Source organism: Hordeum vulgare, chromosome 3H (assembly GCF_904849725.1).
Source record: "Hordeum vulgare subsp. vulgare chromosome 3H, MorexV3_pseudomolecules_assembly, whole genome shotgun sequence".
NCBI classification, from domain to species: Eukaryota; Viridiplantae; Streptophyta; class Magnoliopsida; order Poales; family Poaceae; genus Hordeum; species Hordeum vulgare.
This window is the reverse complement of record NC_058520.1, coordinates 518,064,848-518,092,488: the sequence shown is the minus strand read 5'-3', so window position 1 is coordinate 518,092,488 and position 27,641 is coordinate 518,064,848. Positions and strand designations below refer to the sequence as shown.

General features: G+C 43.2%; 2 protein-coding genes and 1 pseudogene across 6 annotated transcripts; 1 reads left to right on the top strand and 2 right to left on the bottom strand.

Moving 5' to 3' along the window:
- Positions 1-13,932: 13,932 nt before the first annotated feature.
- On the bottom strand, positions 13,933-15,203 carry LOC123440380 (annotated as a pseudogene).
- A 2,799-nt stretch (positions 15,204-18,002) lies between these two features.
- LOC123444621 (DNA-(apurinic or apyrimidinic site) endonuclease, chloroplastic-like) lies at positions 18,003-25,223 on the bottom strand. Of its 5 annotated transcripts, none has more exons than XM_045121401.1 (12): positions 25,097-25,223; positions 24,343-24,490; positions 24,162-24,259; positions 23,998-24,077; positions 23,516-23,752; positions 23,161-23,429; positions 22,905-23,015; positions 20,499-20,636; positions 20,361-20,408; positions 19,586-19,666; positions 18,807-18,966; positions 18,003-18,551 (listed from the first exon to the last, which is right to left on the bottom strand). In XM_045121401.1, exons 1-12 carry the CDS (start codon positions 25,201-25,203, stop codon positions 18,430-18,432), a joined length of 1,599 nt encoding a protein of 532 aa, XP_044977336.1. In that variant the 5' UTR covers positions 25,204-25,223; the 3' UTR covers positions 18,003-18,429. The 5 variants fall into 5 exon arrangements, with proteins under 5 accessions (XP_044977336.1, XP_044977337.1, XP_044977341.1 ...); XM_045121402.1 differs by having other exon boundaries at positions 24,013-24,077; XM_045121406.1 differs by having other exon boundaries at positions 25,085-25,164.
- A 902-nt stretch (positions 25,224-26,125) lies between these two features.
- Positions 26,126-26,974, top strand: LOC123441952. Its single transcript, XM_045118111.1, has 2 exons — positions 26,126-26,141; positions 26,529-26,974. The coding sequence occupies exons 1-2, from the start codon at positions 26,126-26,128 to the stop codon at positions 26,972-26,974; spliced, it is 462 nt and encodes a 153-aa protein (XP_044974046.1).
- The last annotated feature ends 667 nt before the right edge of the window (positions 26,975-27,641 follow it).

Genomic DNA, 27,641 nt, shown 5'->3' with positions numbered 1-27,641 from the left:
TTATTGTGTTTTTTGTGTTTTTTTTTGCGTTTGTGCCAAGCAAAACCGTTATGATTAGTCTTGGGATGATCGTTTGGTCATGCTGGAAAAGACAGAAACTTTCTGCTCACGAAAAGAATTTGCATTTTTTTCTGTAAGAGCTTTTGAGTTGATTCTTTTTGCTGCTGATTTCTACGAAAATTCTTCAGACGGTCGTAATTTTTCAAAAAATTTGAAGTACGAGAAGCATACGAAATATACAGATTTCTACAGACTGGTATGTTGTTAACAGATTATGTTTTTGTTGTGTTGGTTGCTTATTTTGATGAAACTATGGATAGTATCAGGGGGTATTAGCCATGGAAGATTGAAAATAAAGTAACCCACATCAACATAAGTAGAATTTAAGTTTGCTATAGTACCTAAGGAAGTGGTGGTTTGCTTTCTTATACTAATGTTATCACGAGTTTCTGTTTAAGTTTCGTGTTGTGAAGTTTTCAAGTTTTGGGTGAAGTTCTTATGGACAAAGAGATAAAGAGTGGTAAGAGCTCAAGCTTGGGGATGCCCAAGGCACCCCAAGGGATTCAAGGTTGCCGTAAAAGCCTAAGCTTGGGGATGCCCCGGGAAGGCATCCCCTCTTTCGTCTTCAATCCATCGGTAACGTTACTTCGGGCTATATTTTTATTCACCACATGTTATGTGTTTTGCTTGGAGCGTCTTGTATCGTAGGAGTCTCTTTTTTTCGTCACAATCATCCTTGCTGCACACCTAGAGAGATACATGCACTCACCGTGATTTTGTCGAGCTTCACTTATATCCTTTGGTAGACAATTCAGCTCACATGTGCTTCACTTATATCCTGAGCTAGTTGATTTTGCTCTATGTGCTTTACTTATATCTTTTAGAGCACAGCAGTGCGTGGCTTGGTAGTTGATCTATGCTTTGAAAGTAGTCTCAAAAGGGGTATTTATCCAAAGGGATACGAAAACTTCCACCTTCATGTGCATTGAATAGTTAGAGAAGTTTGATTCATCTCAATTAGTTTTGAGTTGTGGTTGTGGTAATATTGAAGTCATGCTAGTAAGGTGTTGTGGATCTAGAAATACTTGTGTTGAAGTTAGTGATTCACGTAGCATGCACGTATGGTGAACCACTATGTGATGAAATCTGAATATGATTAGTCTATTGATTGTCATCCTTTGTGTGGCGATCGGGATCGCGCGATGGTTTATACCTACCAACCCTTCCCCTAGGAGTATGCGTTGAATGCTTTTTTTCGATTACTAATAAAACTTTTGCAACAAGTATATGAGTTCTTCATGACTAATGTTGAGTCCATGGTTTAGATGCACTTTCACCTTCCACCATCACTATCTTCTTAGTGCCGTGCAACTTTCGCCGGTGCACAAAACCCACCATTAGCCTCCCTCAAAACAGCCACCATACCTACCTATTATGGCTTTTTCAAAGTCATTCCGAGATATATTGCCATGCAACTACCACCATGACATGTGCCACCAATTCTACATTGCCATTGCATGATTGTAAGATAGCTAGCATGATATTTCCATTAATGTCTATCCCATGCTAGATCATTGTCACGATACACTACCGAAGGCATTCCATATAGAGTCATCGTTGCTCTAAGTTTTGAGTTGAAAGTGTGATGATCATCATTGATGGAGCATTGTCCCATGTGAGGAAATAAAAGAGGCCAGCGAAGCCCATATACAAAAAGAGGCCAAAGATGCCCACCAAAAAAAAGAGGCCAAAGAGCCCACCAAAAAAAATGATGAGAGAAAAAGAGAGAAGGGACAATGCTACTATCCTTCCACACTTGTGCTTATTAAGCACCATGATCTTCATGATTGAGAGTCTCCCGTTTTGTCACCACCATATAGCTAGTGGGAAATTTTCATTACATAACTTGGCTTGTATATTCCAATGATAGGCTTCCTCAAATTTGCCTTAGGTCTTCGTGAGCAAGCAAGTTGGATGCACACCCACTAGTTTTCTTTAAGAGCTTTCACATACTCTTAGCTCTAGTGCATCATTTGTATGTCAATCTCTACTCATTCACATTGATATCTATTGATGAGCATCTCCACAGCTCATTGATATGCCTGGTTAATGTGACCATCTTCTCCTTGTTTGTCTTGCAACCTCCACCACACTCCACACCACTTATAGTGCTAAAACCATGGCTCACGCTCATGTATTGCGTGAGAGTTGAAAAGGTTTGAGAAAGTAAAGGTGTGAAAACAATTACTTGGCCAATACCGGGGTTGTGCATGATTTAAATTCGTTGTGCAATGATGATAGAGCATAGCCAGACTATATGCTTTTGTAGGGATAACTTTCTTTTAGCCTTGTTATTTTGAAAGTTCATGATTACCTTGCTAGTTTGCTTGAAGTATTATTGTTTCCACATCAATAGCAAACTATTGTTTTGAATCTAATGGATATGAACATTCACGTCACATAAGAGGAGTTACAAAGGACATCTATGCTAGGTAGCATGAAAGCATCAAAAATTCATTCTTTATCACTTCCCTACTCGAGGACGAGCAGGAGTTAAGCTTGGGGATGCTTGATACGTCTCAAACATATCTATAATTTTTTATGGTTTCATGTTGTTATCTTGTCATCTTTGGATGTTTTATGTACCTTTTATATCTTTTTGGGGACTAACTTATTAATTCAGTGCCAAGTGTCAGTTCCTGTTTTTTCTGTGTTTTTGGCACTTTTCAGATCTGATTTTGAAACGGAGTCCAAACGGAATAAAATCCCCGAAATAAATTTTTCCCGAACGGAAGAAGATCACGGGGCTTCAGGGCCAAGGCAGGAGAGCTACAGGGGGCCCACAAGCCCTGTAGCCGCCACCAGGGGGCGGCGGCTAGCAAGCTTGTGGCCTCCCTGACGCCCCCCTGACCTAGCCCCTTCGCCTATATATTCCCTAAAATACAGAAAAAAAAATAGGGGAATCCACGAAAACACTTTTCCGCCGCTGCAAGCTTCCGTTTCCGCTAGATCTCATCTGGAGACCCTTCCCGGTGCCCTGTCAGAGGGGACTTTGGAGTTGGAGGGCTTCTACATCAACATCATCGCCCGTCCAATGACTCGTGAGTAGTTCACTTCAGACCTACGGGTCCGTACTTCGTAGCTAGATGGCTTCTTCTCTCTCTTGGATCTTCAATACAAAGTTCTCCATGATCTTCATGAAGATCTATCCGATGTAATCCTCTTTGGCGGTGTGTTTGTCGAGATCCGATGAATTGTGGATTTGTGATCAGATTATCTATGATATATATTTGAGTCTTTGCTGATTTCTTATATGCATGATTTGATATCCTTGTAAGTCTCTCTGAGTCTTGGGTTTTGTTTGGCCAACTAGATCTATGATTATTGCAATGGGAGAAGTGCTTGGTTTTGGGTTCATACCGTGTGGTGACCTTTCCCAGTGACAGAAAGGGCAGCAAGGCACACATCGTGTTGTTTCCATCAAGGGTAACAAGATGGGCTTTGTCGTAGATATGAGATTGTCCATCTACATCATGTCATCTTGCTTAAGGTGTTACTCTGTTCTTTTGAACTTAATACACTAGATGCATGCTGGATAGCGGTCGACGTGTGGAGTAATAGTAGTAGATGCAGAAAGTATCGGTCTACTTGTTTTGGACGTAATGCCTATAGATATAATCATTGCCATAGATAAAGTCATGACTTTGCGCGGTTCTACCAATTGCTCGACAGTAATTCGTTCACCCACCGTCTATTTGCTTTCATGAGTGAAGCCACTAGTAAACACTATGGCCCCCGGGTCTATTCACACCTATCGTTTCCACTTTCGCTTTTACTTTGCTTTGTTACTTTGTGGCTTTCAGTTCTCACTTGGCAAACAATCTATAAGGGATTGACAACCCCTTCATAGCGTTGGGAGCAAGCTTTTTGTGTTTGTGCAGGTACTTGTGATACTCCTTCACTAGATCGATACCTTGGTTCTCAAAACTGAGGGAAATACTTACTAACGCTGTGCTACATCACCCTTTCCGCTTCGAGGGAACACCAACGCAAGGCTCCAAGGCCACGGGGGAATCATTTGCATATTTTCCTAGGAAGTCCCTAAAGGCGTAGCCGTAGCAGAAGGATTCCTGGTGTCGTTGCTGAGGAGTACCAAGACAAGAATAGTCTCCCGTCAGCACGTGTTTCTGGCGCTGTTGGAAGGTCTTTTGTTGCAGTAGCACGATCCTATCATGATCCATGCCAATCTAGCATCGAACGGACGACACCTACACATTTAGCACACGTACAGATCGATGAGGTCTCCACCTTCTTGATCCAGAAAGCAAGTACATAGAGGTAGAAGAGTACTCCGATAGCATGCCGACGGTGATGGTGGAGTTGTCCCGACAGGGCTTCGCCAAGCGCTACCGCGACGATCTAGAGGAAGAATTCGGTCTAGAGGGAGAGGGAGAGGCTGCACCATGGCTTATGGTTCTCCAACCCTCCCTCCCCTCACATATATATAGGAGGAGAAGAGGGGGTCGACTGACCTAGGGTTTCCCCTAGGGTTTCGTGCGGCGGCCAAGGTGGCTTGCCCGCCAAGGAAAGGTGGTGCCACCCTTGGGTCAGACCTCCACCAGCCTTCGGCCACATGGGCCATGGTGGGAATGGCGGCCAGCCCACCATGGGCTGGTGCGCCCCCTCTCACACCCCATGAGGCCCTCCGGGGCAAGTGGACCCCCGGAACACTTCCGGCATTCCCCACACAAAAAGGTAAGTTCTGGAACTTTTCTGGAACCCAAATACCAACTTCCCATATATCAATCTTTACCTCCGGACCATTCTGGAACTCCTCATGACGTCCAAGATCTTATCCGGGACATCGAACAACTTTCGGTCACCATCATACATAACTCACTAATACCAAATCGTCACTGAACGTTAAGTGTGTAGACCCTGCGAGTTCGAGAACAATGCACACATGACCGAGACACTCTTCGGTCAATAACCAATAGTGGGACCTAGATGCCCATATTGGCTCCTACATATTCTACGAAGATCTTTATTGGTAAAACCATGATGTCAAGGATTTAATCAACCCCGTATACAGTTCCTTTTGTCCATCGGTATGTTACTTGCCAGAGATTCGGTCGTCGGTATCTCCAAACCTAGTCCAATCTCGTTACCGGCAAGTCTCTTTACTCATTCCGTAATACAAGATCCCGTGACTAACTCCTTAGTCACATTGCTTGCAAGCTTCTCGTGATGCTGTATTACCGAGTGGGCCCAAAGATACCTCTCTGTCATACGGAGTGACAAATCCTAGTCTCCATCCATGCCAACTCAACAGACACCCTCGGAGATGCTTGTAGATCACCTTTATAGTCACCCACTTACGTTGTGACGTTTGATACACACAAGGCATTCAGCCGGTGTCAGTGAGTTGCATGATCTCATGGTCGTAGGAACAAATACTTAACATGGATAAAGCAGTAGCAATAAACTGATATGATCAAATGCTATGCTTACGGTTGGGTCTTGTCCAACACATAATTCTCCTAATGATGTGATCCCGTTATCAAATGACAACTCATGTCTATGGTCAAGAAACCTTGACCATCTTTGTTCAATGAGATAGTCTACTAGAAGCTCACTAGGGACATAGTGTTTGTCTATATATCCACACATGTATCTGAGTTTCCGATCAATAAATTCTAGCATGGATAATAAATGATTATCATGAACAATGAAATATAATAATAACTTATTTATTATTGCCTCTAGGGCATATTTCCAACAGTCTTCTACTTGCACTAGAGCCAATAATCTAGTTCACATCACCATGTGATTTACATTGTTATGAATCTAACACCCATGGAGTTCTGGTGTTGATCATGTTTTGCCCATGGAAGAGGTTTAGTAAATGGGTCTACAACATTCACATATGTATGTACTTTGCAAATATTTATGTCCTCCTCCTTGATCGAGTCGCGGATGAAATTGAAACGACATTTTATGTGTCTAGTCCCCTTGTGAAACCTGGGTTCTTTGGCTAGAGCAATGGCACGAGTGTTGTCATAGAAAAGGGTCATTGGGTTCAGTGCACTGAGCACAACTCCAAGATATGTCATGAACTCCTTCATCCATACACATTGCTTCACTGCTTTCGAAGCAGCTATGTACTCTGCTTCACATGTAGAATCTGCTACCACGCTTTGCTTGGAACTGCACCAGCTTATCGTTCCACCATTCAGAATATATGTGTATCCGGTTTGAGACTTAGAGTCGTCCGGATCTGTGTCAAAGCTTGCATCGACGTAACCATTTACGACGAGCTCTTGATTACCTCCATAAACGAGAAACATCTCCTTAGTCCTTTTCATGTACTTCAGGATATTCTTGATCGCTGTCCAGTGTTCCACTCCTGGATCACTTTGAAACCTTCCAGCCATACTTATGACAAGGCAAACATCTGGCCTCATGCACATCATCGCATACATTATAGAGCCTATGGCTGAAGCATAGGAGGTGACACTCATCTTTTCTATGTCCTCTGTAGTCCCTGGGCATTGAGTCTTACTCAACTTCACACCTTGCAGGACAGGAAAGAACCCCTTCTTGGACTGATCCATTTTGAACTTCTTCAAAACCTTGTCAAGGTATGTGCTTTGTGAAAGTCCTATCAAGCGCCTCGATCTATCTCTATAGATCTTGATGCCTAATATGTAAGCACCTTCTCCGAGGTCTTCCATTGAAAAACACTTGTTAAAATATATCTTCACGCTTTCTAAAAGTTATATATTGTTTCCGATCAGCAATATGTCATCCACATATAATATTAGAAACACTATAGAGCTCCCACTCACTTTCTTGTAAATACAAGCTTCTCCATAAACTTGTATACACCCAAACGCTTTGATCACCTCATTAAAGAGATGATTCCAACTCCGAGATCCCTGCACGAGTCCATAAATGGATAGCTCAAGTTTGCACACCTTGACAGAATTTTTAGGATCAACAAAACCTTCTGGTTGCATCATATACAACTCTTCCTTAAGGAAACCATTAAGGAACGATGTTTTGACATCCATGTGCCAAATTTCATAGTCGAAAAATGTAGCTATTGCTAACATAATGCTCACGGACTTAAGCATCACCGCGGGAGAGAAAGTCTCATCGTAGTCAACTCCTTGAATTTGTGAAAACCCTTTTTGCAACAAGTCGAGCTTTGTAGACGGTCACATTACCGTCCACGTCCGTCTTTTTCTTAAAGATCCATTTATTCTGTATGGCCTTACGATCATATGGTATGTCCTCCAAAGTCCATACTTTGTTTTCATACATGGATCCTATCTCGGATTTCATGGCCTCAAGCCATTTGTTGGAATCCAGTCCCACCATTGCTTCTTCATAGCTCATAGGTTCACTGTTGTCTAACAACATGACCTCCAAGACAGGATTGTCGTACCACGCACGGGCAGTACGATTCCTTGTCAACCTACGGGGCTCGATAGTAACTTGATCTGAAGTGTCATGATCATCATCACTAACTTCCTCTTCATTCGGTGTAGGTGCCACACAAAACATATTTTTGTGTTGTGCTACCATCCAACTGAAGTGAAGGTTCATTAACCTCATCAAGTTCTACTTTCCTACCACTCAATTCTGTCGAGAGAAACTCTTTCTTGAGAAAGGATCCGTTCTTAGCAACAAACACTTTGCCCTCGGATCTGAGATAGAAGGTATACCCAACTATTTCCTTAGGGTATTCTATGAAGACGCATTTGTCCTCTTTGGGTTCGAGCTTATCAAGTCGAAGTCTTTTCCCATAAGTGTCACATCCCCAAACCTTAAGAAACGACAGCTTAGGTTTCTTGCCAAACCATAATTCATACGGTGTCGTCTCAACGGATTTTGATGGTGTCCTATTTAAAGTGAATGAGGTTGTGTCCAATGCATAACCCCAAAATGATAGTGGTGGATCAGTAAGAGTCATCATGGATCGCACCATACCTAATAGAGTACGATTATGACGCTTGGACACACCATTACGATGTGGTGTTCCAGGTGGCGTGAGATTTGAAACAATTCCACACTATCTCAAATGCATGCCAAACTCATAACTTAGATATTCACCACCACGATTAGATCGTAGAAACTTTACCTTCTTGTTATGATGATTCTCTACTTCACTCTGAAATTGCTTGAACTTTTCAAACGTTTCAGACTTGTGCTTCATCAAGTAAATATACCCATATCTACTCAAATCATCAGTTAAGGTAAGAAAATAACAATATCCACTGGGCGCCTCAACACTCATCAGACCGCACACATCTGTATGTATGATTTCCAACAAATCACTTGCATGCTCTATCACACTGGAAAACAAGGTTTTAGTCATCTTTCCCATAAGGCATGGTTCGCACGTATCAAGCGATTCAAAATCGAGTCATTCTAGAAGTCCATCAGCATGGAGCTTCCTCATGCGCTTTACACCAATATGACCCAAGCGGCAGTGCCACAAGAAAGTGGTACTATCATTATTAACTTTGCATTTTTTGACATCAATGTTATAAATGTGTGTACTATTATCGAGATTCAACAAGAATAAACATTCACATTGGGTGCATGACCATAAAAGATATTACTCATATAAATAGAACAATCATTATTCTCTGACTTAAATGAGTAACCGTCTCGCAATAAACAAGATCTGGATATAATGTTCATGCTTAACGTAGGAACCAAATAACAATTATTTAGGTTTAAAACTAATCTCGATGGTAACTGAAGAGCGAGCGTGCCGACGGCGATCACATCCACCTTGAAACCATTCCCGACGCGCATCGTCACTTCATCTCTCGCCAGCCTTCATTTATTCCATAGTTCCTGCTTCGAGTCACAAGTATGAGCAACCGAACCGATATCAAATACCCAGGCTCTACCACGAGAGCTAGTGAGGTACACATCAATAACGAGTATATCAAATATACCTTTGTTGACGTTGTCAGCCTTCTTATCAGCCAGGTACTTGGGGAAATTTCGCTTCCACTGGCCAGTCCCCTTGCAATAGAGGCACTCAGTCTCAGGCTTGGGTCCAACCTTGGGTTTCTTCACAGGAGCGGCAACTTTCTTGCCACACTTCTTGAAGTTTCCCTTCTTTCCTTGCCTTTATTGAAACTAGTGGTCTTATTCACCATCAACACTTGATGCTCCTTTTTGATTTCTACTTCTGCTACTTTCAGCATCGCCAATAGATCGGAGATTGACTTATTCATCCCTTGCATATTATTGTTCATCACGAAGCCTTTGAAGCTAGGTGGCAGTGACTAGAGAATTTTGTCAGTGACTATTTCGAGCGGAAGCTCAACTCCCAAATCGTTCAAGTGATTCTAGTACCCAAACATTCTGAGTAGGTGTTCGATACCAGAGCTATTCTCTTCCATCTTGCAGGCAAAGAATTTTTCGGAGGTCTCATACCTCTCGATCCGGGAATTTGCTTGAAATATTAACTCCAACTCATGGAAGATCTCATATGCTCCATGGCGTTCAAAACACTTTTGAAGTCCCGATTCTAAGCGATACAACATGGTGCACTGAACTATCGAGTAGTCATCAGAATGAGTTTGCCAGACATTCACAACATCCAAATTCTTAGGGTATGGCGCTTCACCAAGCGGTGCGTCAAGGACATAAGCATTTTGTGCAATAGTGAGGATAATCCTCAGATTATGAACCCAGTCCGCATAGTTACTTCCATCATATTTCAGCTTAGCTTTCTCTAGGAACGCATTGAAATTCAGGGAAACTACTACGCGAGCCATTGATCTACAACATAATTTAGCAAAGACAACTTAGACTATGTTCATGATAATTAGTTCAATTAGTCATATTACTTAAGAACTCCCACTCAAATCAACATACCTCAGGTTTCCAAATTCACCAACCCAAGTTCGATTATCACGTTTCAATGGTGAACATCTCCATGTTGATCACATCTACTATATGACTCATGTTCGACCTTTTGGTATCCTGTGTTCCGAGGCCATGTCTGTACATGCTAGGCTCGTCAAGTTTAACCAAGCGTTATGCATGTGCAAAACTGTCTTACACCCGTTGTATGCGAACGTAGAGTCTAACACACCCGATCATCACGTGGTGTTTCAAAACGACGATCCCTCGCAACGGTGCACACTTGGGGAGAACACAATTTTATGTTGAAATTTTAGTGAGAGATCATCTTATAATGCTACATCACATGCAAATCATATAAGTGACATGATAGGGCCATAATCATGTTGTGTTATTGATATCCATCTCCAAAGCACAGGCATGATCTCCATCGTCACCGGCGTGATACCATGATCTCCATCATCTTGATCTCCAACAACATGTCGCCATGTGGTTGTCGCACAAACTATTGCTATTACAACTATTGCTAACTCATAGCGATAAAGTAAAGCATATGGTACAAATTGATTAAATACAACCCTATGGCTCCTGTCGGTTGCCGTACTCATCGACATGCCAGCCGTGATAATATATACAAAACATGATCATCTCATACATCATATGTAACATCATATCTTGGCCATATCACATCACAACATGCCGTGCAAAAACAAGTTAGACATCCTCTACTTTGTTGTTGCAAATTTTATGTGGCTGCTCTGGGCAACTAGCAAGAACCGTTCTTACCTACGCATAGCCACAATGGTGATATTCAAGTTGCTATTTAACCTTCTACAAGGACCGCCTCTGTTGAATCCGATTCAACTAAAGTGGGAGAGACAGACACCCGCCAGCCATCTTTATGCAACAAGTTGCATGTCAGTCGATGGAACCGGTCTCTCGTACGCGGACGAGTAAACTTGGTCTGGGATGCTTCATCCCATAATATCGCCGAATTAAGATAAGACTAAGGAAGTAAGCAATCTGAACATCAATGCACACAAACTCTGTTGTGTTCTACTCGTGCATGTTATCTACGCATAGACCTAGCTCATGATGCCACTGTTGGGGAACGTTGCATGGGAAACAAAAAAAATCCTATGAATACCCAAGATATATCTATGGAGATCAACAAGCTACGAGAAGGGAAGTGGATACACAAACCCTTGTAGATCGCTAAGTGGAAAGCGTTAAGAAACGTGGTTGATGTAGTCGAACATCTTCCCAACCCAATCACGATTTGTCCCGCGATCCTATCACGATCCATCCTGATCAAGCGCCAAACGAACGACACCTCCGCGTTCAGCACACGTACAGCCTGATGATGTCTCCGCCTTCTTGATCCAGCAAACAAGTACATAGAGGTAGAAGAGTACTCCGGCAACACGACGGCGTGGCGGCGGTGATGGTGGAGTTGTCCCGGCAGGGCTTCGCCAAGCTCTACCGCGATGATCTAGAGGAGGAATTCGATCTAGAGGGAGAGGGAGAGGTTGTGTTGTGGCTGATGGTGTTGGAGTCCTCCTCCCCTCACATATATATAGGAGGAGAGGAGGGGGGCCGACAGCCGTGGGGTTTCCCCTAGGGTTTGGGGCGGCGACCAAGGTGGCTTTCCCCTCAAGGAAAGGTGGCACCACCCTTGTGCCAAGACTCCACCACCCTTCGGCCGCATGGGCCCATGGGGCCCTCCAGGGCAGGCGGACCCCTCCCCCCCCCCCCCCGATGGACCCCCAGAACACTTCCAGCATTCCCGTAAAAAAACCGGTAAGTTTTGGAACCCAAATACCAACTTCCCATGTATCAATCTTTACCTCCAAACCATTTCGGAACTCCTAGTGACATCTGGGATCTTATCCGGGACAACGGACAACTTCGGTCACCATCATACATAACTCACTAATACCAAACCGTCACCAAACGTTAAGTTTGCAGACCCTGCGGGTTCGAGAACTATGTAGACATGACTGAGACATTCTCCGATCAATAACCAATAGCGGGACCTGTATGCCCATATTGGCTCCTACATATTCTACGAAGATCTTTATCGGTCGAACCACGATGTCAAGGATTCAGTCAATCCCGTATACAGTTCCTTTGGTCCATCAGTATGTTACTTGTCCGAGATTCAATCGTCGGTATCTCCATACCTAGTTCAATCTCGTTACCGACAAGTCTCTTTACTCGTTCTGTAATACAAGATCCCATGACTACTCTTTATTCACATTGCTTTCAAGCTTCTCATGATGTTGTATTACCGAGTGGCCCCAGAGATACCTCTGCATCATACGGAGTGACAAATCCCAGTCTCGATCCATGCCAACTTAGCAGACACCCTCGGAGATACCTGTAGAGAACCTTTATAGTCACCCAGTTACATTGTGACATTTGATACACACAAGGCATTCCTCCGGTGTCAGTGAGTTGCAAGATCTCATGGTTGTAGGAACAGATAATTAACATGGATAAAGCAGTAGCAATAAACTGATACGAACAAATGCCATGCTTCGGTTGGGTATTATCCATCACATCATTCTCCTAATGATGTGATCCCGTTATCAAATGACAATTCATGTCTATGGCCAGGAAACCTTGACCATCTTTGATCAACGAGCTAGTCTACTAGAACCTCACTACGGACATAGTGTTTGTCTATATATCCACACATGTATCTGAGTTTCCGATCAATACAATTATAGCATGGATAATAAACGATTATCATGAACAATGAAATATAATAATAACTTCTTTATTATTGCCTCTAGGGAATATTTCGAACACCATGCAATCATGGTGTTTCAACAATTAACAAGGCTAAACTATATCTAGAATATTTTATTAATTGTTTCTTCAAGAAACCAATGTATCAACAAGCCTACAACCCAATTGTCTACCCTATGCCTGGTCCAAAGACTGGGACCCCTAACATAGAGCCACATGTTTTCAAAGACAAGCCAGGAAAGAAGTAGACAAAGAGGAGAAGGAATCAGTTTGAGAAGACAGCTCCCAAGGACACTTCTAGGATGGCAGCAATCACTTGTAGTAATTGAAATTTGAGTGGGCATAGGTACACTAGCTACCACAAAAATCTTAAGCCAGCCCTTGCAATGAGAAGGAATCAACACCAGGTAAAATTTTCAAACTTCCAAAACATCGCTTTATGCTAACATTTCTTATATTATGTTCTAATCTTTGTATGTTGTGATTGCGGGAAAATAGAAGAGTTGATGCATCAGTCCCAAGGACAGCTCCACCACTGTTTAGGGCAAGAAGTACAGCTCCACCGGCACCTAGGGAAGCCCCATCATCTCCTGTTGCAACTAGGAGATTAAGTACTTCTACTGTTATTGCTACTTCTAGGACAATTGAATCTACTGTTGCTGCTTCTACTCCAGGATCATCTACTATTGTTGCTTCTAGGCCAACTGCATCTACTACTACTCCTTCTACTCCAGGATCATCTAGTGATGTGCTAAGAAAAGGGCAAAGAAAAGCTTCATACCACCAAGAGCTTCAGGTACCAGAAGGCTCATAAAACCATCTTATAAGATGTCTCAGTGGTTCAATTGTTCTCAGGGCAGCAAGAAGAAGTAATTTCATGATGGTTATGTTGATAACAGCTTTGAGATTGTGATGTTCAAAATAGCTTTGAGTTTGTGTTGTTGATACCAGTTTAATTCTGCCTATTTTGGCTAGTTTGTGATGGCACTATGTAAGTTACCTAATTATTGCAGGTGATCAAGACTATGATGATGATTTATGTTGTTTATGATTCTAGTTATAGTGATGATGATGATGCTGTCATTTAGACTTTCAAGCGCAAATTTCATCAAAAACCAACAATAAAATAACACTACAAGCACACCTTAGTTCAACAGATTCAAAGTTAACACATTGCAAGCCATATTTCAATGCTACACAAGTAACTTAGTTCAACACATTACAAGGAGTACTCCATTACAAACTTAACAACTAAAGACAATGAACCACATGGTCATATGATAGCCCAAATTATTCTTCATCAGAAATACCCTTGATCTCCTTCGGCTTCCTCTTGTTATTTTCACATGCTTTCTTCAGGTCAGCAATGCAACACTCCATAGCACTCTTCTCAATGCTCCACTTGTTCTTCTCTTTCATCAGCTTAGTAATGCAAACATCCAGCTTCTCCTTCTCTTTCTTTAGGTCAGTCCAGCACCACTTCGGAGTCCTGTTATCAGTGCTCATCTTTTCCTTCTCTTTAAGATGATTGTGCTTCATATTTCTAATGGAATTTCCTTGAGAAACATGAATGAACTTCAACTGGTCAACAACTGCCTAGAATTTGTTGATCTCAACATCCTTTTCCATGTTGCTCTCACCACCATTCTGGTGATTTACCTGTGGCCTCTGAGCATCATTCTGGTGATTTACCTGTGGCAGATTATCCTGGGAATCCAAGAGGTTGCTCACATCTTCAACAAGCTTCTCATAAGTCTTTTGCAACTAATTTTTTTGTTCTGTAATATTGTGCAAAGTAGCTGTATGTTCTAGGCATGCAATCCTATTGTCATGCTTGTTGTCCTCATACATAAGCCACAGTTTATGGAGAGCATTCTGCAGATGATATGGCTACTCCTCATCTACCCAATGCACTAATCCACAATTGTTAACTCCCTGCGATACGAAATAAATAGTTCAAACATGCTCTCATAGGTTAAAGATTCACTTAAGTTAAAGTTACGGTTAAGGTGTAGATTCAGTTACATCAAGTCAACTGAACAACAGATGATATGAGCATCTTCATTCTCAGTCTAAACAAAAATTATTGTGGGCATTTCCAATTTCATCCCTAAATTGAACAGTGACTATGAAGAATAAACAGTATCTAAGAGCAATGAACAGGAACTATGAACCCTAGAACAGAATTATTGTCAGAACAGAATTACTAAATACCAATTTTGCTAACTTACTTCTACAGCACAAGCAATGAACCTCCTCCCAGTGCTTCTCCCCACGAATGCTACACATTTCTTCCCTGGCTTGCCATGCTCGCACATCAGCCCCAAATCCTTAGCAGCACCAGTGTACAACGGGTCATCGATTGTAGCTGGGATCTGGTAAAAAAACGGGTTCAAATCGATCTGCAGTCACACAAACCCTAAATCCCAAAAGAATAAATCGAAACCCTAAACCCAGTCCTGGTCGAACCAACTAACCTTAATAGGGGAGTCGTAGGAAACGATGAACTGCACGTCGAAGTCCTCAGTGCTCTCGCCGCCGCTCCAAGACACCATGGCGGACGGCGGCGAGCGAAGAGGAGAGAAGGCCAAGGGAGGTCGCTCGAGCGAGAGAGGAACAGAAGAGCGAGGGAGAGGAGTGTGGAGTGTCGCGACGCGATCGGTCAGTCTGTCCGATGCAAGAGGGGCAAAGGGATTTCCACCTAACGGTGTCGTTGCCCAACCGTTAGGCCACGTAGGCTGAAAACAGGCCCGAGTTGTCGAAAAAACGGTCAAAAGCAGCAAATTGTCCAATCAGTGCATACTGCAAAAAGTTTACTCAATACACGATCTCTTTTACAAAAGATTAGTCACCTCGTGGTTTTCTGCGATCGATGCCCCAAATGTGGTGGTTTTTTGTAATTTATTCATCAAAACGCCGCTAAACATTCATACACTTTGTGACATCCAATGTCATGAATCAAACATCCGCAAACCAGTCCGTATGCATTTTTTTGGTTGTGATTGGATATGCTTGCACTTATATTTACATGTGCTAAGAGCAACTTCAATGGGGTGACCCATTTCGTTCGCGCGCGTTCGGTTTTCGTCCGCGGGCGACCTATCCTGACCCATTTTTAAGCCGGATTTGCGCCGGCGCGGATAAGCGACGGACACGTGCACGCTCGCCTTCTCCTCCCCCAGGCCCGCTGGTCGGTGGCACATTGGCCTCCCCCATCCAACCCTCGCCCGCCTCCTTCGTCGCCGACGCCGTCGCCCATTTTTCCGGCGACTTTGCCAGTTGTCGGCGCCTCCACATCCGCTCAGCAATGCCGCCCACTCCCACGTCGCTCACCGCCGCCGTCTTGCCGTCGGGAAGCCGACTGCTTCCCACTCCCGTGCCCCCCCCACCACACAGGCCGCCCCGACCAAGAAGCCGCCTCGCCGCCCGCCCAGATCCTCACCGGCACGCTCGTCGGACACCGGCCCACTCGTCGAACGCCGTCAGGCAGCTAGCTGGTCCGTGCGCGCCGCGGCTCCCTTCGCTGGTCGTCTCCTTCGTCGATGCCTGCAAGTTGTTCGACAGTTTGCCAAGGTACAAAATGGACTCCGTCGACGAGTTCTTTTTTCACAATTTCCTTTGCGACTCCGACGATCCGTCGTCCAATGACGAGGAGGAGGTATTGGTTGCCGTGTTGGTCCATCACCACCTCAACAGCCAGCGGCCGTTGTTCCGTGGCTCCATTCCGGGCCACCTTCCAACGTTGAATCGCAACAGAGAGAGCGGGCATTTCCTTCTTTGAAAGGACTACTTTGATACAACAAACCCGTTGTTCAAACATCAAAAATTCCTCCGTAATTTCCGTATGAGTAGGCATCTTTTCAACCATATTAGAGAGGGGGTGGTCGGCTATGATGACTATTTCGAGTGCAAAGAGGATATCGTTGGCAAGATAGGTATTTCCTCTTATCAAAAATGCACTGTCGCCATTCGAATGCTTGCATATGGAGTGCCCGGTGATCTCATTGACGAATACATCCATATGAGCGAGTCTACTTGCCTAAAGTCCCTGTATAAGTTCTGCAAGACTGTTATTGCTGTGTTTGGCCCTGAGTACTTGAGAGAGCCGGCTGTTGAAGATACAACCCGTTTGTTGACGATGAATGCGGGCAGAGGCTTCCCAGGGATGCTTGGTAGCATAGACTGCATGCACTTCCAAGAACTGCCCTTCTGCTTGGCACGGGCAGTACAAGGGCCATGTCAAGGCTTGCACTGTCATATTAGAGGCCGTGACGTCTGAAGATCTCTAGATCTGGCACTCATTCTTTGACATGGCCGGATCACACAATGATATTAACGTGCTTCAGCGTTCGCTGGTGTTTGCTAGGCTTGCTGAAGGCAACAACCCACCGGTGAACTTTACTGTCAACGGCCACAACTACGACAAAGGATACTACCTGGGTGACGGTGTCTATCCTTAGTGGACCATTATTGACAAGACAAATACCCAACCCTATCGAGAGAAGAGGAAAATATTTGCCCAAAAACAAGAGAGTGCTAGGAAGGATCTCGAGCGTGCCTTTGGTGTTTTGCAATCTTGATGGGGCATCATTCGGTATTCTACTAATACCTGGAGCACGCAGAAACTATGGGAGATGATGACTGCTTTGCGATCATGCATAATATGATCATAGAAGACGAGCATCTGAAACGTCTGTACGATCAAGGGTTTCAGTTTCAGGATGAGAATGTTGTGCCTGAGCATGGTAGAGCGACAACGTTTGAACAGTTCACCCAATTTCATCACGATCAAGGGTTTCAGTTTCAGGATGAGAATGTTGTGCCTGAGCATGGTAGAGCGACAACGTTTGAACAGTTCACCCAATTTCATCAAGACATGCATGATTAGAAAACTCACGTGCAACTGCAAAATGATTTGATTGAACATATGTTGGCTCATATTGACAACCAATAGATTTATCTTCGTTTACAAAACTATATAAGAACTATGTGATTTTTTTTATTCAGCTTGTAATAACTATGATATTTTATTCGGTCTAAATTATGTTTTATTAAACTATAAAAATCATGCAAAATAGGGCTGCCAGCCGACCACGCCGACACATATGGATGGACGCGCTGCCGACCCATATCTAAAACAAGACGGACGTCGGGTGGGCGGCCGACCCAAACGGACAAAAAGCGGATGAAATCGCCGTCCGTTTGGGTCGCCCGTTTGAAGTTGCTCTAAATTCTTGTTGATTTACATATGCATGTCAAATGGAGGAGTCCGACCCAGAATGGACATTTGATGGAGGAGTCCGACCCAGAATGGACATTTGATGCACCGGGTTGGATGGCCAACTCCGCTACCGTAGCCCATAACCGTAGATTTCTCGTTCCAGAATACTCTTGTTTTAGCACATGTTCCACACTCATGACTCATCTGATAGGCACTCTGTAGCCTATACTCTACAGATTTCAGTCTTGAGAAAATTGCTTCGAACAACACAACACAGCATATCTGACCCAGACTATCGGAGGAACAGTTTCATGCTAAGTCTGAAGGAACAGTCAGAACACATAGACGGGACAAGGATTTCCCCAAAACGCTCATGCTGGACCATAACGCCACAAACCTGGATTGGTACAATGACCACCAGCCAACATCCATTAGAGTACTATACCTATTGCTTCACTGACGCAAAATCATCTGCGCAAAGCGGAACAAGCAACGCTGCAGACCAACAACCCCAGAAGTTAGATTGCAAGTTCGCATGGGCCGGGGGTTCAGCCTTTCACCTAGAGCTTCAGTATGAGGCCAAGCGGGCTGTGGTCACTGGCAGAAACGTCTGGGAGGATGTATGAATCGTGGATTCTTTCTGCGATGGACTCCGACACGAGAAAGTAATCCAGGCGCCAACCTGTGTATCAGCCAACAGACAAAGACGCCATGTTAAAACCATGAGTGTACTTTCCTCTCGCATGACGAAACAAGTGAGGCTCATTGGAATGATCAAACATGTACGTAGCACAATTTGTCAACTGAACAAGATAGATGGGTACAAATGTGAAATGCCTAAATGGTTGCTAACAGATTATGCTAGCAAGTATAAACAATGAAGGGGGTGGTTTCCAGTTTTTGCAGTAAGGTCAAGCTCGAGTCATCGAGCTCATACCTCTATTAGTCTTCCGGCAATTATGCCTATAACCCCAGTAGCTATATCCAACAACATCGGGGTGCTGTTTCCGAAATGTATCCACGAACCCTTTGGACAGAAAATTAGTCTCGAATGATTTCCTTTCTTCTTTTGTGAAGCCGGCACTTCTACTATTTCCCTGGACAACAACAACAACAACAACCAAGCCTTTCAGTCCCAAACAAGTTGGGGTAGTCACTATTTCCCTGGACATAAGGCAAAAAAAAAAACATGAAAATCCAACACAGAACGTTTTGGGAGGTCGAGGTGGAAATGATCCCATGACAGGCCACCCAAAAACATGTCCGGTAACACGAGGAAGGTCATGATTTTTCGCAGTTTGGACAAGGGATCTTGCAGTAACTGTACTTTGTAACAAGGATCTTGATAATTGTATTCATAACAATCATATTTTTGGACACTGCATTAACAAACGCAACCTGAAATACATAGCGTGCAGCAATTTTGCATAATATGCATCAACTTTTCAGCTATATATTGAGTGCTTACATACTTTGCAAGTTAGCAATCATTTTAAACAAATTAAGCATCGATGTACTTGGATGTGGGCGTGACTAACTTAACCTCTGAGATGCTGGGTTCAAGCTGCAATAGTCCAGAAGGAACCATTTGAATAACATAACAAGCAAAGGTTTGAAATGAACAGTGTACTCATACACCACATACTTAAGCATAACGAAAATTTCTGAATCACAGATATTCAAGTATGCATGTGATACAATCGGACAATTACTTACAGCAGGATCGTGTATATCAATCTCCTGATGCGCACAGTTAAGATCACCAGTTAGTATGACAGGTTTCGACTTTTCCAATTCCTGCACAATCATACGAGATTTGTCAGGTTTTTTTGAACATGACAGTTGACACTTGGTAGTACTATAATAGATCAAGGAGGGTGGCATCATGTTTGAACATAGTCAGGCACTTCTAACCAGCAGGGTAGGTTTGCACATGATGACAACCGCACATAAACACAACATCTGAGAGGTTCCAATGTGCTAACTTGATTAAGGTAAAGTAAGGGAACAAAAATAACCAATAATGGAGATATGACACATACTGTGTAGTGATAGATGCCCAATATGTTGAATTAAACATTTTCGAAGTTGACAGCTCCAGTTCAGTTTTCATGCGAACTTTAAGGGGACTTAACATCCAACTGTATCATGTACCTCCAAAGTTCTAACAAGGAACTTTATTTTATTCTTAACTCTTACTAAGATTTGCTATGTGCAAATGTATCAGGAGAACACATCAACCCTAAATGCAACCACAGAAAACAGACAAATAGATACCCACCAGAACTGCTTGTACTGGAGGAGAACATGCCGATGAACAGAAGGAGAAAAGAGTAGGAATGGCGGAATTCAGCACAGTGACAAATAATAATATGAAACTATGGCAGAGTCAGAGTTTCATTTATTTTTCAGCAAAACGTGAGAGAAAGAGATAAGACATAACAAAACTAATTCGAATATAAAATAGAAGTAAAAGATAATGCACGCATACTTTCATGTAGTTACCAAGGCATGGATCCCATTCCGTGACCCTGTAAGTCTACACAGTAACATATAGTCATGAATTAGATCTGATCTCAAGTGCTGTAATCTTATACCAGAATGAAAAGAAAAATAAGTAATATATTACCAATCTTTTAAGACCATCACCGGAATTGGGTACATAGGCAGTTAGCAAGTAAAAATCATCAAATTCCACCGTCACAATCCTCCCTTCTGTATCATGATCTGGTACACCAAGCCCATACTTGATAGAAAGTGGTTTGACCTATAGGAAATGCAGGACACGTGATGAATAGAAAAGGAATATAAGGCACATGCTAAGCAAAGTAACTGTATTCGATAATAAATGTTCCTAACTTTTTAATATGACCACATGGTCAACTGAAGCAATACAAAAAAGTGCAAACCAGCACAGCAATATAATGGATCTCCTTGTCTAATACTCCCTCCGTCCCAAAATAAGTGTCTTAAGCTTAGTACAACTTTGTATTAGAGCTAGTATAAAGTTGAGACAGTTATTTTGGGACAGAGGGAGTATCAATTAAAAAAATACATAAAGCACAATGATTAAACAGGTGACATGTATTGATGTCATGCAAGGATAATTCGAAGCAAACTAATAGCTACAGAAGTATAATTTTTAGCTAGAGCGTTTTTTAAAACTTTTAATGTTTTCTTTACACAGGTAGACTCTCATGAAGCTGGCTTTCAATTTCAGTAAGGGAGGATTCCTGAATATGAATGAAAAAAAGGCTTCGAGACAAAACAGGACATGGTAATTATGGAGCATCGGATAGGCTAGTCCGAAAGTAGAACTGCATGAATACTCTTTTTTTCTGTCATCTATCTTTGGGTCTTCTGTTTTCTTTGCATTTCATCACTATTTCAGTAAGTGTTTCAATATCATTTTTTTTCCAAGTTTCACGTAATTTGGAGTTAAAGATTCCAAAATAAAACATAGATCAATGGACCTGGGCAAACTGGTATAATCAGTGGCGGAGGCAGGATTTGCAAAATCTGAATGTTGGAGGGATAGATCAATGGACCTGGGCAAACTGGTATAATCAGTGGCGGAGGCAGGATTTGCAAAATCTGAATGTTGGAGGGGGGCGGCTAGAGTAAAAATCCTGAAGTCAATGATATTAGGCTTAAATCAATATCATTTTGAAATTAGGCTTAAATCAATGATATTAGGGGGAGCACGGCCCCTGCTGGTCCCCCTTGTCCCCACCACTGGGTATAATGGGGTGATTCCCAGGTAAGGAGGCATCTGGGACTCTGTTCCTTCATTCCAATTCTATTGATTATTTCCTTGCAGTTGGAACTTGAAACACAATACAACAGAAGAAACCAACGAAAATACATAGGTATTTTATTTGCATACACGTGAACTGTGAAGCACTGGCAATATTGGTGGCGCTACAGATCTCAGGGCTGAATGGTGATGAGAGGGGCAGCACCAGTTCTGGAGGCCAAGGAGACTTAAGGGCAGGTGCTGATAGGTTCTTGGACAAGAATATGGAAATTGCCATGTCCTGGAAAGATCAAAATGTTTGTCTGGCGATTAGCACATGATTCTCTTGCAGTTTGAGCCAATCTGATAAGGAAAGGAATGGTGTTGGAGGATGAGCGGTGCCCAATGTGTGGGTACGTTCGCGAAGATAGTGCACACCTGTTCATAAAGTGCAAGAAAGTGAAAGAGGTGTGGCGGACCTGGAACTGGAGGGCACCAGGATGCGGATGGAGAACACAGTCACGGCTGAAGAGGCTTTAAACATCATCTGGGAGTTACCAGAGAGGAAAAGGATGGAGGTGCTCCACTTTATGTGGCATTGGTGGATCAACCGGAATAAAAAGAGGAATGGAGAGCAGGTGAAATCTGAGCAGGTGATCGCTCATGATGCCCGGGTGAGTACAGCCGAGTACATGGAGCTGTGACCGAAGAAGGAGAAGAGAAGAAGCACGGAGGAGAAGAAATGGCAAAGCCCACGGCAGGAGAATCTGAAATTCAACGTTGATGCGTCTTTTATCCCTGAGACAAATACTGCTGCGTAGGGTGTCATTGTCCGGGATCATGCAGGGACTGTGGTAGCCTGTAAAGCAGGACGAACCTTCAATGCCTCTGATGCATATGCGGCTGAGCTCTGGGCTATGACTCATGCCTTTGATCTCGCTTCTGAGCTGGGTGCTTCTAGGGTGGAGATGGAACCAGACTCGAGTTGCTTGTCAATGCCGTGAATAATCAGGTCGTCCGGGATTTCTCTGAGCATGCGGTGGTGCTGGACGACCTGAAGATGCAGATGCGGACGTGGTTTCGCTTTCAGTGCTGTCGGGAAGCGAACATGGCTGCTCATAGTTTAGCTAAATTAGGTGTTGCTTGTGACGCTGACTATGCTTTGTACTGGGAGTATGATGTCCCGGCTCAGGCTGCCGAGTTTGTAAGGGGCAACTTGCCCATGCCGTATTAATGCTATTGCATAACTTTCAAAAAAAAATATTGGTGGTGCTAGGGTGCAAGAATTGCAGTCCATACCCGTGAAATTATGGCAGTCCCCGAATAGCCAAGCTTTGACACACTGCATGTCCAGAAACTATTGGTGTACCCTTCAAGTAGACTTTCCTTAATGACTTCAACATCTTTCTCCTGCTCAAAATAATACAATTATCGGTTGATAAACTATTCGAGTGAGTACAACAACATTTCAGAGAGGAGAAAAAGCAGATGCCATCTTTGCAAGAAAGAACCGCACTTGTCCTATCTTTACATGATGTAATAACAAGTATCTTGCCTGCATTTTCGTTTCTTGCAGGCATAGCACATCAAAATCCTCCCTCTGTGCTAACTCATGAATGGAGAAGCCCCTAGATTTGACTAAAGCTCTCAATCCATTGACATTCCACGATAGAATCTTAAGTGCCCTTGTATCCTTGCTAAGGGGTGCAGGCCTCATGACCTTAGGATTGTATGGAATCCACTCAGGCTGTGGCTTCTTGTGTACAAGTACAGTCCAAGGCTCTGCACCATCACCCAACCCCGCCTTTTCAACAGCACCATTGACTGTGAGAGACAATCCCACAATTAGCCAAGAGAGCAGTAATTTTCTAGCCCAAAAATGAACAGGACTGATGAAACAATGAGCGTACCAACAATTGTTTCCTTCTGGTGTGATGTCTTATTTATCTTGACAGTAGTCACAGCATTCTCCTTCGGAGTGGAGCCCTTAACTGATTTCTGCTTGGTTCTACTTCTCTTGTTAGGAGTTGCGGAAATAACTTCAGACGTTTCTACCTTTTGTTCAACCACTACAGAAGCGGCACCTTTTCTTTTCGAAGGTACTTCTGATGGGTCAATCTGCTCAATGGTTGATGTTCCATCTTTACCTGCAGAAAAAGAATCAGCATTCAGCCAAAATGCTTATTGCAACACTATATAGATGTATGCACTAAATTGTACTGATTGCTATTCTTCTGGCTAAATTTCTCGGGAAAAACTGAACATCCTCTCATATTACTAGGGCAGAAGTCATAATTGAATCAGGAGGTTGTTGAGGTACATGTAGAGTTTATACAAAGAAAGCATGGATTTAGTTCAATGGTACTACTGGAGGTCTGCAAGTAAGTCATACCAATTACTTCCTCACCCAGAGATTCCAACAAAGCTGATACCAAATCTTTTTTGTTACCTCTCGCAGCAACTCCCATCCTCCTTCAAATTCATGGCACACAAAACTAAATGGGTAAGTCAATCATCAGAAACATACAATAAGGGGAGGCTAGGAACATTTTGAACCTTGTGAGTTCCTTGAGTTCTTTCACTGTCATGGATTGGAGCATACTAGGGTCACCTCTGATTCGCTCTATCTCCAATGTGCTTTCAGTGTCATCTTCCTGTGGTTCAAAAAAAAACATGAAATTATGAGCATGGGATGGGTAAACGAAAAATGTTTGCACAATGGGCATACAAGACTAACCTTTTCTATGACTGTTTGTTCATCTTTCTTGATTTCACTGTTCTTAGAGACAGCTCTACGCGAATAGGTAACCTGCATCCTCTCACTCATCACGTTTAGTTTTGGAAGCACTAAACTGTAATTCGTTCTTGGAAGCCCACAGCTACGCCTGTAAACAACAAGTTGTTTCAGCACATATTGCAGAAACATCCTAAGCCATTCTTGTGACATTAGATCCATATATGCACGATGACTGTGCCAATTTCCTGACAGAAAATTAAATAAACATTGTGCCTTCGGCGACTCACACTAATAAAAAAATAGTTAACTGGATGCTGTTCACGAAAAGAACAAAAATACTGAAGCCCCATCCGCACCATGACGGCAAGCCTAGGCAGCACATCGCAGAACACCGTTGAGCCCCCAATAAACTTGCTTTCGATCTAAAGTTCCTTAGTGGGGAGGACTCCACCCCTTCTCTATCCCCCCCCCCCCCCCCCCCCAAATCGAAAGCTCTCTACGGCGAGCGGAGAACCCGAATCAATAAAAGGAAATTGCAAATGCACATAAGGGGGGATGACAGCCGTACTCGTAGAGACGGAGGAGAGAACCACAGCGCAGGAGCAGCTGCATCTGCAAGTGGGTGCGTAGAGGCGGCGGGACGTGGAGCAAACCGGACCCTCACTTCAAAACTAGGGTTTATGCAATCAAGAAACCTCGCATTCAACTCAAGAAAATGGACGTGGGGAGGGGCGGAGCATACGGGAGACGTTACCGCTGAGAGGAACGCCGCCGCTGTTCCCCTGCTGTTCGCGACGGGACGACGGGCACAAGCCTCCGGTGTGGTGTGTTCGGCGGCCGCAAATGCTGGCTTGAGTCCATCCATTCGACAAGGGGCAAAATGGTAATATGATGTTAGAGACCAAGAAGAATAACGAATTTTGCATGTTTGGTTTAGGACTAGTAAGCATGCACGTGCAACGCACATACGATATGAAACATGACCAAACATTGAATAGATTTCTTAAAAAATTAAAATTTCACAGAGTGCACAACACCTAAATCATGAATCATACAAGTATTTTTATTATATCATTCTTCATAAATCAACATTCTTCCTGAAAAATAATACATCTTTGTATTGGATAGATTTCTTAAAAAATTGAAATTTCACAAAGGGTACACACCTAATTCATGAATCATATAAGTATTTTATAATATCATTCTTCATGAAACAACATTCTTCCTCAAACAAAAATAACACACTTTTGTATTGGATTGATTTCTTAAAAAATTGAAATTTCAGAGAGTGCACAACACCTAATTCATGAATCATTCAAGTATTTTATAATATCATTCTTCATGAATCAACATTCTTCCTGAAACAAAAATAACACACCTTTACATCAATTATATATCTTTCATCTCAATGGACAATTACCGCCTGTAGTCTATGTTGAAATCTCCAAAAGGTTTTATAATTAGGAATGGAGGAGTAATATTTAGCATCAAAAAATGGATATAAAATTATATGGTGAATACATGTTGTAACCTACAATGAACCATTGGCCGATCTAAAAACCAACATTGGCATCCAAAATGGGCTCAGCAACTCTCCATCTAAAACCAATCTTAAAGGACAAAAATTTGCAACATCAAATGAATTTCTTCAAATATTCTTCGTGTTTGGTTGACCAATATTCTTCCTTTTTTTGTTCCACTATTCTTCATGTTTGGTTGATGAAAGACCATCTCATACTATGGTTTAGTCATTTAATAACACAATATCACAAAGTAGGAGGACATGTTCTTAAGATTCTGTACAAGCTTTGCAAAAAAAAAATATAGACCCTCTAAATTGTCTAAGCAACAAAACTGATTTCAGATTGCCGGTTGTATCTCAAACTGAAAGCGCAAGTTAAATACTTACAACAACCTAACCATAAATGCTCAATCTCAATAACAATTGCTTCCAAATAAATTATTGTGATGGAACAATAACTCCTAGATGGCAAGGAGAATGAACAGGGATTTGATACACCAGAACATCTAAAAGCAAATACAATTGTCCTATTCATAAATTCAGTTTGCAAGAACCATTTAAAAATGCAGATTTCAGTGTTCCAAATTATTTTTCAGAGAAAGAATCAGCTGAGATGAACAACAAACCGGATCAAAAACTGCATGTTGCCGCCACGGTCCGCAAGGGGCCCCGCGCCGCCGCCGCCGCCTGCATCGCCGTCGGCCCGGCGCGCGGCGCCGTCATGGGACGTGCCGGCCTCGTCGACGTCCTCTGCCTCCTCTGCTCCTCCCCCGACGCGCTCGCGCCAATGACATGTTGGACCTCCGCATCGGCAAGCCGGCCGTGAGGTCCCTCCCGCTCTCTGCGGCCGCCGGCGACCTCGCCGCCACGGTCCGCAAGGGGCCCCACGCCGTCGCCGCCGCCTGCATCGCTGTCGGCCCGGCGCACGGCGCCGTCATGGGACGTGCCGGCCTCGCCAACGTCCTCTGCCTCCTCTGCTCCTCCCCCGCCGCCGCGCTCGACCGGCCCGTCTCCGCGCTCCTCCCCAAGGACGGCGCCGGCGAGGTCCGCCGCGTAGATCCCCGTTCAAGGTACTCCTCCTCCCCCTCTTGGCACATTTTTTTACGGTGATTACTTTTTTGTGGAAACGGACGCGTTGATCTTTGCGGGACGCCTTTTTTTTTGCTGCAACTATCGCGCGATGGGAGGGCTGCGGATGCGCGGATGCGTGATTTTCCTCTTGGTGGAGTACGGTCAGCCAAAATAAATTGCTAAACGTACACCAGACTGTGATTGGATCAATGATAACGGTTAGATTTTGATTTATCGGACTAATCATGTGATGCTAGTTGGTTGTGGGTCAATTTATTGGGTGCACTTAAGAAAGTTCTTGTTTGTTTGTCTCCGGTGTGGTGTGTTCGGCGGCCGCAAATGCTGGCTTGAGTCCATCCATTCGACAAGGGGCAAAATGGTAATATGATGTTAGAGACCAAGAAGAATAAGGAATTTGGCATGTTTGGTTTGGGATTAAGGACAATTCATCCATTTCAGGCTCATCTACACTAGATGAAAAAACATAAAAAAAATTACTAAAATAATTTAAAATTTTGATTCTTTAATGGAAGATAATTTGATGTGTGAAATGCGTTTAGATCGTTTGAACATATGAGTAGCTTTCAGCAAAAAGATAAATTGAATCAAAACAATACATAAACAGTAAACTTTTTCACAAACCCAACATTTGTCTTTTTTTGCTGAGATCTATTAGGTGTTCAAATGATTTAGAGCCCACTTTATG

Coding starts and splice junctions, on each gene's coding strand:
- LOC123444621 (XM_045121401.1), bottom strand. CDS start 25,203: ATGGACTCAAGCCAGCATTTGCGGCCGCCGAACACACCACACCGGAGG. Junction 24,078..24,161: donor GAACTCAAGGAACTCACAAG/GTTCAAAATGTT, acceptor ATGAATTTGAAG/GAGGATGGGAGTTGCTGCGA. Junction 23,016..23,160: donor TGCAAGAAACGAAAATGCAG/GCAAGATACTTG, acceptor TATTTTGAGCAG/GAGAAAGATGTTGAAGTCAT.